General features: G+C 46.1%; 1 protein-coding gene across 1 annotated transcript in view; it reads left to right on the plus strand.

The window, feature by feature from the left end:
- The first annotated feature begins 231 nt into the window (after nt 1-231).
- FH (fumarate hydratase) overlaps nt 232-13,063 on the plus strand; it is a 32,158-nt gene continuing 19,326 nt past the window's right edge. Inside the window, exons 1-2 of the mRNA XM_069955018.1 lie at nt 232-400; nt 4,114-4,248. Coding sequence (XP_069811119.1) covers nt 296-400; nt 4,114-4,248 — 240 coding nt within the window. The 5' untranslated portion in view covers nt 232-295. The remainder of the gene's footprint in view (nt 401-4,113; nt 4,249-13,063) is intronic.

Consider the following 13,063-nt stretch of genomic DNA (forward strand, 5'->3'; position numbering starts at 1 on the left):
ACAGTGTGTGTATAGTATGGTGTGTGTGTGTGTGTGTGTGTGTGTGTGTGTGTGTGTGTGTGTGTGGTGTACAGCAGTGTGTGGTGTGGTGTGCTATGGTGCGGCGTATGAGGAGCCGCGGGTGAGCGCACACTGTACATTACGGAGCGATTTATCTGGATCCATTATCTCTCCTGGCAGAGCTGTCAGCCGTCAGTCCCGCGCGCCTGCCACTGATTGGCTGCTTGGGCGGAGGTGGGCGTGGCTGCGGCCGCTTCTCTCCTGCTGTGCGGAGGTCAGAGCTCCCAGTTTCGCCATGAATCGTTATTTCAGTTCCCTCCAGTTACTCAGACGCGTCTGCTCTCAGCGGAGGAAGCTGCTGCCTGCACTGTCCGGGGGGCCGCTGCCGCACGTCAGGATGGTAAGGAGCTCGTGTCCTGTCATGTCCCCCGGGAAGGTGACCTTCTGCTGACTGTCCCCGTGCAAGGGCGCCGGGGGTCTGCACACATGGGGACACTTAGCTGGATGTACGGGGCCTCCCGGGGGGTTCGGGGGGGCTGAGATTGCTGGGCCGCTCTTCCTCCTCTATAGCAATGGAGTGTGCGCTTCCTGCCGTCTGCGTCCTGTTCACACTGGTGTCTCCGCATACATGTCCTGGCCCAGGTGTCCCATACATACATACATACATACATGTAATAGACATACAGATAATATACATACCTAGACATACACATAATATATATACCTATACATACATATTGTCATGCACCTCCAGCTTCCTGGCTGCTGGGCTCTTTGTAGCCAGTGATTTGGGCCCATTGCCATGATAACATTGCTCCCCCCTGTGTGGCAGGCAGCAGAATAGTACATAACCCATGATAACAGTATATACTGCAGCTGGTGATACGGCAGGGTTGTGGTGTGTGACACTACAGATCCCAGCATGAAGGGTAAGACATATGCTGCCCATATGGCTTTGCATCCTTAGGGTATAAACCCACACACCGTATACACAGCGTATTTACTGCTGCGATACGCAGCGAATACGCAGCAAAAACGCAACAAATACGCAACAAAAACGCAGCAGATTAGATCTAAATAACTGAACTCAGCATTAAATCTTCACCATCAAACTGCTGCGTATTTGCTGCGTATTTGTTGCGTATTTGCTGCATATACGGTGTGTGGGTTTGTACCCTCAGGGTACAAACCCACACACCGTATACACAGCAGATACGCAACAAATACGCAGCAAATACGCAGCAGATTTGTTGGTACAGATTTGATGCTGTGTTCAGTTATTTAGATATAATCTGCTGCGTTTTTGCTGCGTATTTGCTGCGTGTTTGTTGCGTATTTGCTGCGTATCGCAGCAGTAAATACGCTGCTTATACGGTGTGTGGGTTTATACCCTTAGGGTACAAACACACACGGCATATACGCTGCGTATTTACTGCTGCGATACGCAGCAGATTAGATCTAAATAACTGAACACAGCATCAAATCTGCTGCGTATCTGCTGTGTGTGTTTGTACTCTTAGGGTACAAACCCACACACCGTATACACAGCAGATACGCAACAAATACGCAGCAAATACGCAGCAGATTTGTTGGTACAGATTTGATGCTGTGTTCAGTTATTTAGATCTAATCTGCTGCGTTTTTGCTGCGTATTTGCTGCGTGTTTGCTGCGTATCGCAGCAGTAAATACGCTGCTTATACGGTGTGTGGGTTTATACCCTTAAAGGGTTTTTAAAGCCCTACAGTCATTTCCAGTAGGTTGTAACATGTGCTCAGACCTAAGAGTGACAGAATGCCACAAATATTGGCAGAATGGCAAATCTACTCAAGAAAAAGTGAGGTTCTTATCATGTGATCAAATGTGTGTAACATCCCATTACAGTAAAGTGACCTGAGAGGGACAGACGCTGCGCTGTACGCTGGCCTCTCCTGAGCTCATCTGTCCGGCAATTTCTAAAGTCAGTCCCAGTCACTGGCTGAGCAGCCAGTCCATCAGCCAGGTTGTGACGTGTCAGCCGGAGATCCCTGAGCCCAGTGGATTTCCTGCCACTCACTGCAGGCATGGGGAGAGGTAAGTTAGCGCCCCCTACCGGCTGCAGGATTTTATAAATCACCGGACTTTTCCTTTAAAGGGGAACTCCTGATAAGAAAGGCAAAAGGGATAAGCTGGCAAAAAGATGTCAAAAAGCTATATAGATTTATAATTTACTTCTATTTCCAAAGTGCCAGTACTTATCAGCTGCTTTATGTCCTGCAGGAGCTGATAAGTACTGGAAGACTTTAATTTTTTAAATAGAAGTCATTTATTTACAAATCTATATAACTTTCTAAAACACAGTTGATTTAAAAAAAAAAAAAAAAAAATTCCCCAGGGTACCCCTTTAACCCTGTTCCGTCTTTTCTCCTCCCCCCATAATTTAAGCTTGTGTAATATTTTTCTATTCCATGAATTGGTCAGTTTGTCTGCAGCACGTCCTGACTCCCTGCCTGCTCCACTCTGTCTCCACTCCTCTGTCCTCCCCCTCCCTTCTGAGACACAGGTCACATGATCTCTGCAAGGGTATGTGCACACTATGGAATACGCACTGAAATGTCCCATAGACTTAATCATATTCTGAAGCTCCATCTGCCCAAAGATCTGTCAATTCTTTAGGCGGAGACAGTGGATTGAATTTATTTTGGGTCCATTTACACAGAAAGATTATCTGCCAAAGATTTGAAGCCAAAGCCAGGAATGGATTTGAAAAGAGCAGAAATCCCAGCCTTTCCTTTATGACCTGATCTCTGTTTATAGTCTTTCTGGCTTTGGCTTCAAATCTTTCTGTGTAAATGGACGCCCCCCCCCCCCCCCCCGCCACAGTTGACATCTACTCTTTAAAGGGACAACAGAACTTTTCTTTAGTTACAGCAGGTGTCTATGGTTCTATTCACACTAGAGTCTGGGACTTCATAAAACCCAAGAAATCGTGATGAATCCATAGAAAAGAAATTTCTACAGCAAATCTTTTTATTTGTTTTTTAGCGTACATGAATGTACTCTGTCCCAGCAAACAAGGTTACACAATACAACAAATAAGTGATCAGCCAGGTTCTAGAAAGTCAGCTGTGCCAGTTAAAGGGGTACTCCGATGGGGGGAAAAAAATAAATCAACTTGTCAAGATATATATATATATATATATATATATATATATATATATATATATATATATATATATATATATATAATTTGTACTTTACTTCTATTTAAAAATCTTAAGTCTTCCAGTACTTATCAGCTGCTGTATGTGCTACATTAAGTGGTGTATTCTTTCCAGTGTGACACAGTGCTTTCTGCTACCACCTCGGTCCATGTCAGGAACTGTCCAGAGCAGTAGCAAATCCTGATAGAAAACCTCTCCTTATTGTATGTTGCTTCAATTAAAAAAAAAAGAAAAAAAGCTTTGCAGCTACGTTCACGCTACGTAAGTTCAGTGGAAATCACGCCCGTTGTTTACACTCCGGCCGGGATCCCTAGCGGCGCCGTAGAAAACTGACATGTGAGTTTTCTGCAGCCGCTTTTCATTGAATAGCGGCCGCAGAAAACCTTGTCAGTGTACACTATGGAGCAAGCGGATCCGGCCGCACGCTCCATAATGTGCTATGGGGAGTTCTGATGCGGGCGTGCACGGATGATGGATGTGGCGGCATCAGAACTCTGCGGCACTAAAGATCATCACTGCAGTACCGGCAGGGATGATCTTTTCAGAGACCGGCTGTTCTCTTACAGTGAACGTGGCCTGCCTTAGGAGCTGTTCACACTGAGCAAATTCGGCGGAATTCCACGGCCCTCCGGTCAAAGAATTGAGATGTCAACCCTTTGAGCGAAGGAGAGAGAGCCCTCCCATAGACACACTGTTTAACACTGAGCCCCACTGTAGAATTCTGCAGAATTTGTTCAGTATGAACTGACCCTTATGCAGACCAGCCCTCTTGTTTTTTGGTTTTAACTCTATATATTATAGCTTTGCGGTGGTTGTAAAAGTAGTTCTATACATTATGTTCAGATGTCTATCCCCCTGCTTGTTTTGTATGCATTATGCTGAGTAATTTCATTTCACCTCTTTCATCCTCAGGCCAGCTCTGATTCTTATAGAATAGAATTTGACACGTTCGGCGAGCTGAAGGTTCCTAATGATAAATATTACGGAGCTCAAACGGTTCGATCAACAATGAACTTCAAGATCGGAGGAGTGACGGAGCGGATGCCTGTAAGTAGTATGGGGCCCATTTATCATTGTCTTTGCGCCATTATTTTGGCCAATTTGGTGTTTTTGTGCACAGCGTACAATTTTATCCCCTTAACGACCAAGGGCGTTTTTAAGGGTGTTCAGAGGGGGTCCATGTGGCGACTCCCCCCCCCCCCCCCTCTGAACCTGCCGCGATCCCGGGTGTTATCTGCAGCCCGGTACCGTAGCTATTAGCGGCCACAGTCTGATCGCTGTGCCCGCTATTTAGCTTTTTAAATGCAGCTGGCAAAGTTGACAGCTGCATTTAAAATGCTGCCTTTCCTGGTCCCCGGTGGTCTAGTGCACAAAAGTGCAGCGGCCATAAACTGCTCAAAAAAGGGGAAAATTGGCAATTTCTTTGATAACGTCAGAGCATCTGACCAAACTAGTCAGACTAGGCAAGGCGATTTTAGATTTGGTGTACCTACCAATTGTAAATAATGACCGGGGGAATTGCAAATGGAGCACTAGAAGGCAATTAGTGACTGAGCAGGGTACGATCACTCAGGGCACAAGCAAACGGGTTGTTGTCCCGAGTGCGGGATAACCCGTAAACCCTGAGTATATCGCACCCATTACTTGTCGCCACCCACACTGTCAGTCTTGCACTATGGCGACCGTGACCAGGGCCGCCACAAATACGATCATGGCAGAGGCGATCGTCTCATTGCGGTGCTGTCAGCTGCCGTCCCGGACGCATGATAGCCCGATAGCCGCAAGTGGATCGCACTCCGACAGTGATATCGGGTTCATTCAGACTTAACTTAAGCAGTAGCTGTATGAGTGGTAATATCACTGCATCTCATTTGTTAGCGCAAGACCCGCTGAGAGCAGCGATACCCACATGTCACTGGGACTACAACAAACGAAGGTGGAAGTAACCTCGTATTATAATATACTACAGTGTTATCATAGTCCCGCTCCCTACCCGATAGCCGTGAACAGCTCACACTCTTAACAGCGGCATATAGCTGTCAGCCACAAAGACCGCAAACGCTGCTGCAGACAAGTTGTTCTATCTCACTAATAAAGCTTGACCATAGAGAACAACAATTCTCCATAAAGACTGCAAGCATATTGAGTGAATTTACAGACATAACAATAAATGGAGGTGAAGTTAACCCTGTATTACTGTCACTCATCGCAGTCTAGCCCCTAGTGCTCACATCATACCCATAAAAGACAGCCATTGAGCTAATACATTGAAGGAGTAAATAAGGAACAAAGGATTACACAGCGGGACCTTGGTTGAAGCCGGTATTCAGAGGTCAGAGAGGTCAGTGCTGACTTCAGAGGAGATAGCCTGGTGATGTAGCTGTAAATTAACTCTTTGTTATCCTGTTTTGGTGCCTCATCTCCCTCAACCCCTCCCCTCTCCATAAGAGAACCATGAAGACGGGGGAGAGTTTCAAACTGCTTTTTCTCTCCTCACCTTCACGACGGCACCATAGGAGGATGGGTTGTACCCTAGGGACAGGAAAAAGCACGAGAGGTTAAAAGCCCCTCCCCTTCCCTCCAGCACCAGTGCTTTTTCCTGTCCTGCTAGGGCAGACACGAGAGGGGGGGATCCGCGTGAAGATGAGGAGAGATCCCCCAAGAAGAAAGAAGATTAAAGGAGAGGGGTCGATCGGGGCCTTCGGTCTCCTTCCTCCCCCGTCCTTTACCTGAGGGTCCGGCGTCTTCAGAGACCTCGCTCCCGGAATCAGGTACGGTGCGCGGCGGCTGCGGCAGCAATCGGCAGTGCGAGGGGTCCGGCGGGCCACTCTCCTACTGCTAGACGGGTCCGGCGACTTCCGGATGTAGGCCGCAATCTCGGCCTTCAGCCGGAAATACGTCAGCCGGACGACATTCCGCGCGCACACCGGAAGTGCGTCATAGCACTTCCGGTCCGGCGCCATCTTTAAAAAGACAGCGCGAGCGGACCGGATCGTCTGCATGAAGATGGATTCCTCCGCTGCAGAAAAGACTACCTCGGCGGTAACCGTGAGTAACCATATTACAGTCACGCTTCCGTGTGCCGATCTCTGCAAACCAGTGCGCTTCCAATGCCAACTCTGCATATGGGGCCTACTCGGGTTCTGGTTTACACATCACCTGGTTCACTCTGCTTACACTTAGTCACCAGGGGTTAAAGTTATATCACGTCTATCTGGGTGCATAGAGAGATTCATGAGAGATTATTCTCACATAGATTCTTGGCTCTCATATTTATCTAGGAGTCTAAAGAATCTGCTGCATCTACTTCTACAAAGAAAAAAGAATTGAAGAGTAAAACACCTGCAAAGTTATGTGTATCCTGCAATTGCAGGATTCCATCTAACTACAAAAAGAACATCTGCGCAGGATGTATTGGAGACATTATTAAAAAAGATAGATCTTCCTTTTTGGAAGACATAAGGAAAATGATGAAGGACGAAATAGCTGCGTCCTTGGCCAGAGAGCCTACCATACCCGCTCAGGAGATACCTTCTACTGCGCCGCAGACCGTTGCCCCTCCAGAATCTCTGCCAGTGGAACCTATTATCAGGGATACTTCCCCAGCTATTTCCCAACTCAGGGAACCTGTATCCTTAGCACCGGCTTCCATGGAATCTGAGTCCGCTATGTCTGTGGCGTCCTCCTCTAAAAGAAAGAGACACTCGTCAGACTCATCCTGTGAATCTGGTCAGATCCCTGAGTCTCTGGATCTGATGTCAGATGAGACAGAGTATAAAGAGGAGCATAAAAAATATATGTTTTCCTCGGATCATACTCTGCCACTTCTCAGAGCAGTGAGGAGTGCTCTTGGATTCGAAGAAATTCAAGAGGAAATACCGGCAAAAGACCAAATGTTTCAGGGGCTTAGACCAAAGAAAAGATTGGTCTTCCCCGTACATGACACACTCCAGGCCTTAATTATGGATGAATGGTCGGACCCCGAGAAAAGGTTACAGATCCCGGGTGAGATCAAAAGACGTCTCCCATTTAGTGATACAGACACAGAGAATTGGGGAGAAATCCCATTAATTGATGCCCAAATGGCCAAGGTGACAAAAAAGACCCTTCTGGCATTTGAGGATTCCTCACAGCTTAAAGACCCAATGGATCGCAAAGCCGAGAGTTTGCTTAGGAGATCCTGGGAGACGGCAGCATACTCTATTAAAAACAACATTGCATCCACATGTGTAGCAAGAGCCCTACACCTGTGGATAGGACAACTAGAGGAACACCTAAACAGTGATTGCTCTAGGGAGAGAATCATTAGTTCTCTACCACTACTAAAAGATGCAACCGCTTTCCTTTCAGATGCCACGGCAGAATCAGTAAGATTCGCTGCGAAAGACGGGGCCTTGACAAACGCGGCACGCAGGGCCCTCTGGCTAAAGAACTGGACGGGTGACTCCACATCCAAAGCTAAACTATGTGGAATCCCCTTTAAAGGGAAATACGTATTTGGTTCCGCATTGGATACAATTATTGAGAAAAGTGCGGATAAAAAGAAGGCTATTCCAGAGAATAAAACGCCCCAGAAAAAAGAACAGTTTAAAAAACCCAGATACCAGGACTCCTATAGGGGCAAAGGTAAAGGGGGTCGCTGGAGTTATCCAAAAGGGGGCAAAGGTAAAAATATTTTTTATAGCCCCAAGGCCTCCCAGGATAAGCAATGACGCTTGTCCTGTAGGGGGGAGACTGTCGGAATTTTCACAAGCCTGGGACACTATCACAGACAACAGCTGGATACTAAATATTATCAAGGAAGGGTATCAGATAGAACTAACTCACCCTCCCCCAGAAAGATTTGTCATCTCCCGACAGTCTCCAGGTCCCCTACAAACAGAAATGGTGGCAAGCGTACTAAATCTCCACCGCATGAAGGTCATTTCTCCTGTTCCCCGAGAAGAAAGGGGCTCAGGCCACTACTCAAGCCTATTCCTAGTAAAAAAAACCAAACGGTACATACCGGTTAATAATAAATCTCAAACCACTGAACAAACATGTAAAATATATAAGGTTCAAGATGGAATCGATAAAATCTACTACTCCACTCATAGCCAAAAATGCCTGGATGATCTCTCTGGATCTCCAAGACGCATACTATCATGTGCCGATTCACCCACAATCTCAGAAACTTCTGAGATTTGCACTAACAATAAACACAAAGATATGCCACTTTCAATTCAGGGCCCTTCCCTTCGGGATATCGTCGGCGCCCAGGATCTTCAGCAACATCATGTCAGAAGTCGTATCACACCTACACATACAAGGGATAAACATGGTGGCATATCTGGACGATCTGCTAATAATAGCAGAGCCGCAAGAGAGGATCTTACAAGATCTACAGACCACCCAAAATCTACTCCAGTCCCTAGGGTGGATCATAAACACAAAAAAGTCGGATTTTATACCATCCCCCCGGAAAGTTTTTCTGGGGATCCTCCTGGATTCCGACCTGCAGATGTCGTTTCTCCCAGAGGAAAAAATAGTAAAGATAATGGAGAAAATCCAGAAATTCAAAACAAAGACACTTCCTTCTGTCAGGGAGGCAATGTCCGTTCTGGGGTCTATGACAGCTTGCATCCCGGCAGTCCCCTGGAGTCAAGCCCACTCCAGATCCCTACAGGCTCAAATACTAAAAATCTGGGACAAAAAACCTACGGGCCTCGAAAGGACCTTCACTCTTACTTCCCAGGTCAGGTCTTCACTGAGCTGGTGGCTTATAAGACGGAACCTGGAAAAGGGAACAGAATGGAACCCCCAAACAAAACAAGTAATGAGGACAGACGCAAGTCAGTCGGGTTGGGGTGCTCAGGTAGGAGCGAAGATCTTTCAGGGTGTATGGGATCCAGAAACCCTGAAACAATCTTCAAATGTGAAGGAACTAAAAGCAGTCCAGACATCCTTGATATCTGCTCTAGATATCCTAAAAGGGACTCATGTGCATATCCTGTCAGACAATATGACAACGGTTGCCCACCTTCGACATCAAGGCAGCGCAAAAAACAACAGGCTATGGAAAATCTCTCAGCAAATATTCTCCTGGGCAGAGATTCATCTGTTATCCCTTTCAGCTACACACCTGAGAGGAATAGACAACATACAGGCAGATTTTCTCAGCAGGAACACAATTCACCCGGGCGAATGGTGCCTAAACAACCAACTCTTCCTGCAACTGGTGGAACGCTGGGGCAAACCGCAGATAGATCTGTTTGCCACCAGGCAAAATCGAAAAGCAGAAAAGTTTTTCTCTCTGAATCCTGCAGATCACCCTACCGGAATAGACGCACTAACACAGAGATGGTGCTTCAAGATGGCTTACGGGTTTCCACCAATCCCGCTAATTCCCAGGGTGCTCCAGAAGATACGGGAAGGGAGCCTAAAAATAATACTGGTCGTCCCGTATTGGCCGAGGAGAGGTTGGTTTGGCCTTCTAAAGTCTCTGGCCTTGGAGGAACCGATCCTTCTCCCTCAGTCTCCAGACTTGCTGTTCCAGGGCCCAATACTACACCCGGAACCTCAAAAATTCCATCTATCTGCCTGGATCCTGAAGAATCAATGTTAAGGAGCAGAGGATTATCAGAGACCGTAATCTCTACTCTGATGAAAAGCAGGAAAAGGGTAACAGCAGCTATCTACCTTAAGGTATGGAAGGTCTTTTCCTCCTGGTGTGGAACCCCTCCTCCTTTTCCAGCAGAGCCCAATATTTCTCAAATACTGGACTTTTTGCAATCAGGACTATCAAAGGGCCTCAAACCCGCTACACTAAAGGTACAGGTCTCGGCGCTCTCAGCGATCTATGATATAGATTTGGCGAATCACCGCTGGATAAAAAGATTTATTCGCGCTGCCTCGAGAATAAATCCAACAGTACAAAACATACATCCACCTTGGGATCTAAACGTTGTATTGGAAGGACTTACAGGAGCCCCATTTGAACCCCTAGATGAGACAAACCTGAAGCTCCTCTCCTACAAAACCGTCTTCCTCGTAGCTATCTGTTCAGCTAGAAGAATAGGCGAGATACAGGCTTTGACTACACGACAACCGTATTGTACGATCTCAGAGGATCGTATAGTTCTGAAGACTGATCCCTCATTTCTACCTAAAGTGGTTTCCAACTTCCACAAGTCCCAGGACGTCATACTCCCCTCTTTTTGTCCAAACCCCAAAAATCACTTAGAGAGGAAATTTCAGACCTTAGATGTCAGAAGAATAGTCCTGAAATATATCGAGACAACCGCCCCATGGCGGATAGACGAAAATCTCTTTCTACAATTTCAGGGGAGAAATAAGGGGAAGAAGTCATCCAAAAGTACCATTGCAAGATGGATAAGGAATGCCATTATACAGGCATACCAAGCGCAGAATCTTCCATCTCCTATTAATATCCGAGCCCATTCTACAAGATCAATATCAACCACCTGGGCTGAAAGAGCATCTGTTTCTATAGAACAGATTTGCAGAGCAGCGACATGGTCGTCTCCTCACACATTTTTGAAACACTACCGGCTACAACTACAAAGTAACGAAGACCTGTCCTTCGGACGCAGGGTTCTTCAGGCTGTAGTCCCTCCCTAAAGGTAATTGCTGGTATTACTCCTATGGTGCCGTCGTGAAGGTGAGGAGAGAAAATAGGATTAGTCCTTACCGGTAAGCCGGTTTCTTCGAACCTTCACGACGGCACCAGTTACCCTCCCTAGTATTATATATATAATGTATGATACTCACGTGGTGCTAAAGTTCTGTTATAAAGACACTGGTGCTGGAGGGAAGGGGAGGGGCTTTTAACCTCTCGTGCTTTTTCCTGTCCCTAGGGTACAACCCATCCTCCTATGGTGCCGTCGTGAAGGTTCGAAGAAACCGGCTTACCGGTAAGGACTAATCCTATTTTCAGGATAAAAATGCATTTTTCGTCTAATAAACCCAATTACAAAGTTTCTTAAAATCGCCTGGACTATTGATTTCTCAAAAAAATTTAAACGACAGTGACACTCTTAAGTATGCCTTCGGTATGATACATAATTGTGTGAATCTGTGTTTGATCACTGGGGACACATCTATGAGACTTGAGGAGGGATTTGCACCCTTCGTTGTCCAAACCAGGAATCGGCATTTTCCATTTTTCTAGGGAAGGCATTGGTTTCTTGGCAATTGAGGCTCGATACAAAAGTTATAAAGCACAGCCAATTTTAAAATCCAATGTAGTGTTGAGGTGAACTGGAAAAGCACTAATTTTGGCAAGGTCTGTGAGTATTTGTGCAGCATGGAGAAAGTTCAAAAGCACAAAAAAAAATAATAATTGCGCAGATAATAAATGTGCCCCTATATGTTTATGCCTATACTCTGCAGATCATATGGGCTTGGGTTTTTATACTTGTAAGGTTTCAGATAAGCAGAAGGCAGGGAATTATTGATGGGACTTATGTTATGGCTTTCAGGAGAAAGTCTTATGTTTTCTCTTTTTTTTTTTTTTTTTTTTTTATAACCTTTCATTAGTGTCACCTATTATTTTGAAGGGAACCTGCCCTCAGCCTTATGCTGCCTGAACCACAGAAAGCACAAAGCCCTGACAGCATTTCAGAGTTATACCGCTGTCTCTGAGCCATCAGGGTGCTCCTTGGCTGCTTCTTCCTGCCCCTTTAGATGCGATTAATACATCTTACCATGTATGCAAACAGAGAGAGAGAGCAGGACTACTGGGGCGGATCAATATACGGAGCGGTAGCCCAGCCCCTGGTGCACCTAAACAACTTATTAGCATAATGATTAAACCGTTAGTAGCATAAATACAGCACTGAGGCTAAAGCTAAGAAACTTCCCTTCATCCTCAGTGTAAAATACATATACCATATTTTTCGAACTATAAGGCGCACTTAAAATACTATGATTTTCTAAGGAATTGTAAGTGCGCCTTATAGTCCAATGCGCCTTATATGTGGATCGGGACAGCTCCAGCCTCCATGGCGCAGATAGGCTGCTGAGCTCACATCTCCCCGCCACACAGCGCAGCGCTCCCTCACCTGGAGTCCCGGCCCATGGCTCCGCAGGCTGTCCCGCTCTCCGCAGCCCGGATAAAGGCTCAGGCATAGGCTTCAGGCATAGACTTTCATTCAATAGCCTAGGAGGTGGCCGGAGGTTATAGAGCAACACTGTACTGTACTGAGGCTCCTAACTTTGGTAGCCATAATGCTCCATGCAGAATTCTGCCAACGGGACTCGCTGGCAGAATTCTGCCTATCCTGCATGGTGCATTATGGCCACCATAGTTAGGAGCCTCAGTACTGTGACATAGTAAGGAGCTTCAGTAAATACAGTACTGTAATCAGCAGGTGACATAGTAAGGAGCCTCAGTAAGTACTGTGATCAGCAGGTGACTTATATCTTTCGTTCGTTCAAACTTATACACTATAATGCGGTGCGCCTTATAGTCTGGTGCGCCTTATATATGAACCTAGATGGCTTAGCAGGCTAAAATTGAAGGAGCGCCTTATAGTCCGAAAAATACGGTAATTAATATTAGCAGCCCAGTTTCTCTTTCCTGTAACGGATTGTGTATTTCTCGGTCAGGCAGGTGGAATGACAAAACTACACTGATATGTAAACTGCTATGTGCCATTATCCCTAGTGCATGTTGTATGGAGGGAATATACAAGGAGCCACAAACAGTCATAGCACGAACAGTATATTCAGTAAGTAGATGCCAAGTTTGCAGGATCCAAATGAGTATATGCACAGGTGGCATCACCAGCTGGCACTACTGGATGCTGATCAGTGACAGCCAGCTTACAGTAGGATAAGTGCTATGAAGTATTCAGCATGA

The sequence above is a fragment of the Dendropsophus ebraccatus genome, chromosome 15 (genome assembly GCF_027789765.1).
Source record: "Dendropsophus ebraccatus isolate aDenEbr1 chromosome 15, aDenEbr1.pat, whole genome shotgun sequence".
Taxonomy (NCBI): domain Eukaryota; kingdom Metazoa; phylum Chordata; class Amphibia; order Anura; family Hylidae; genus Dendropsophus; species Dendropsophus ebraccatus.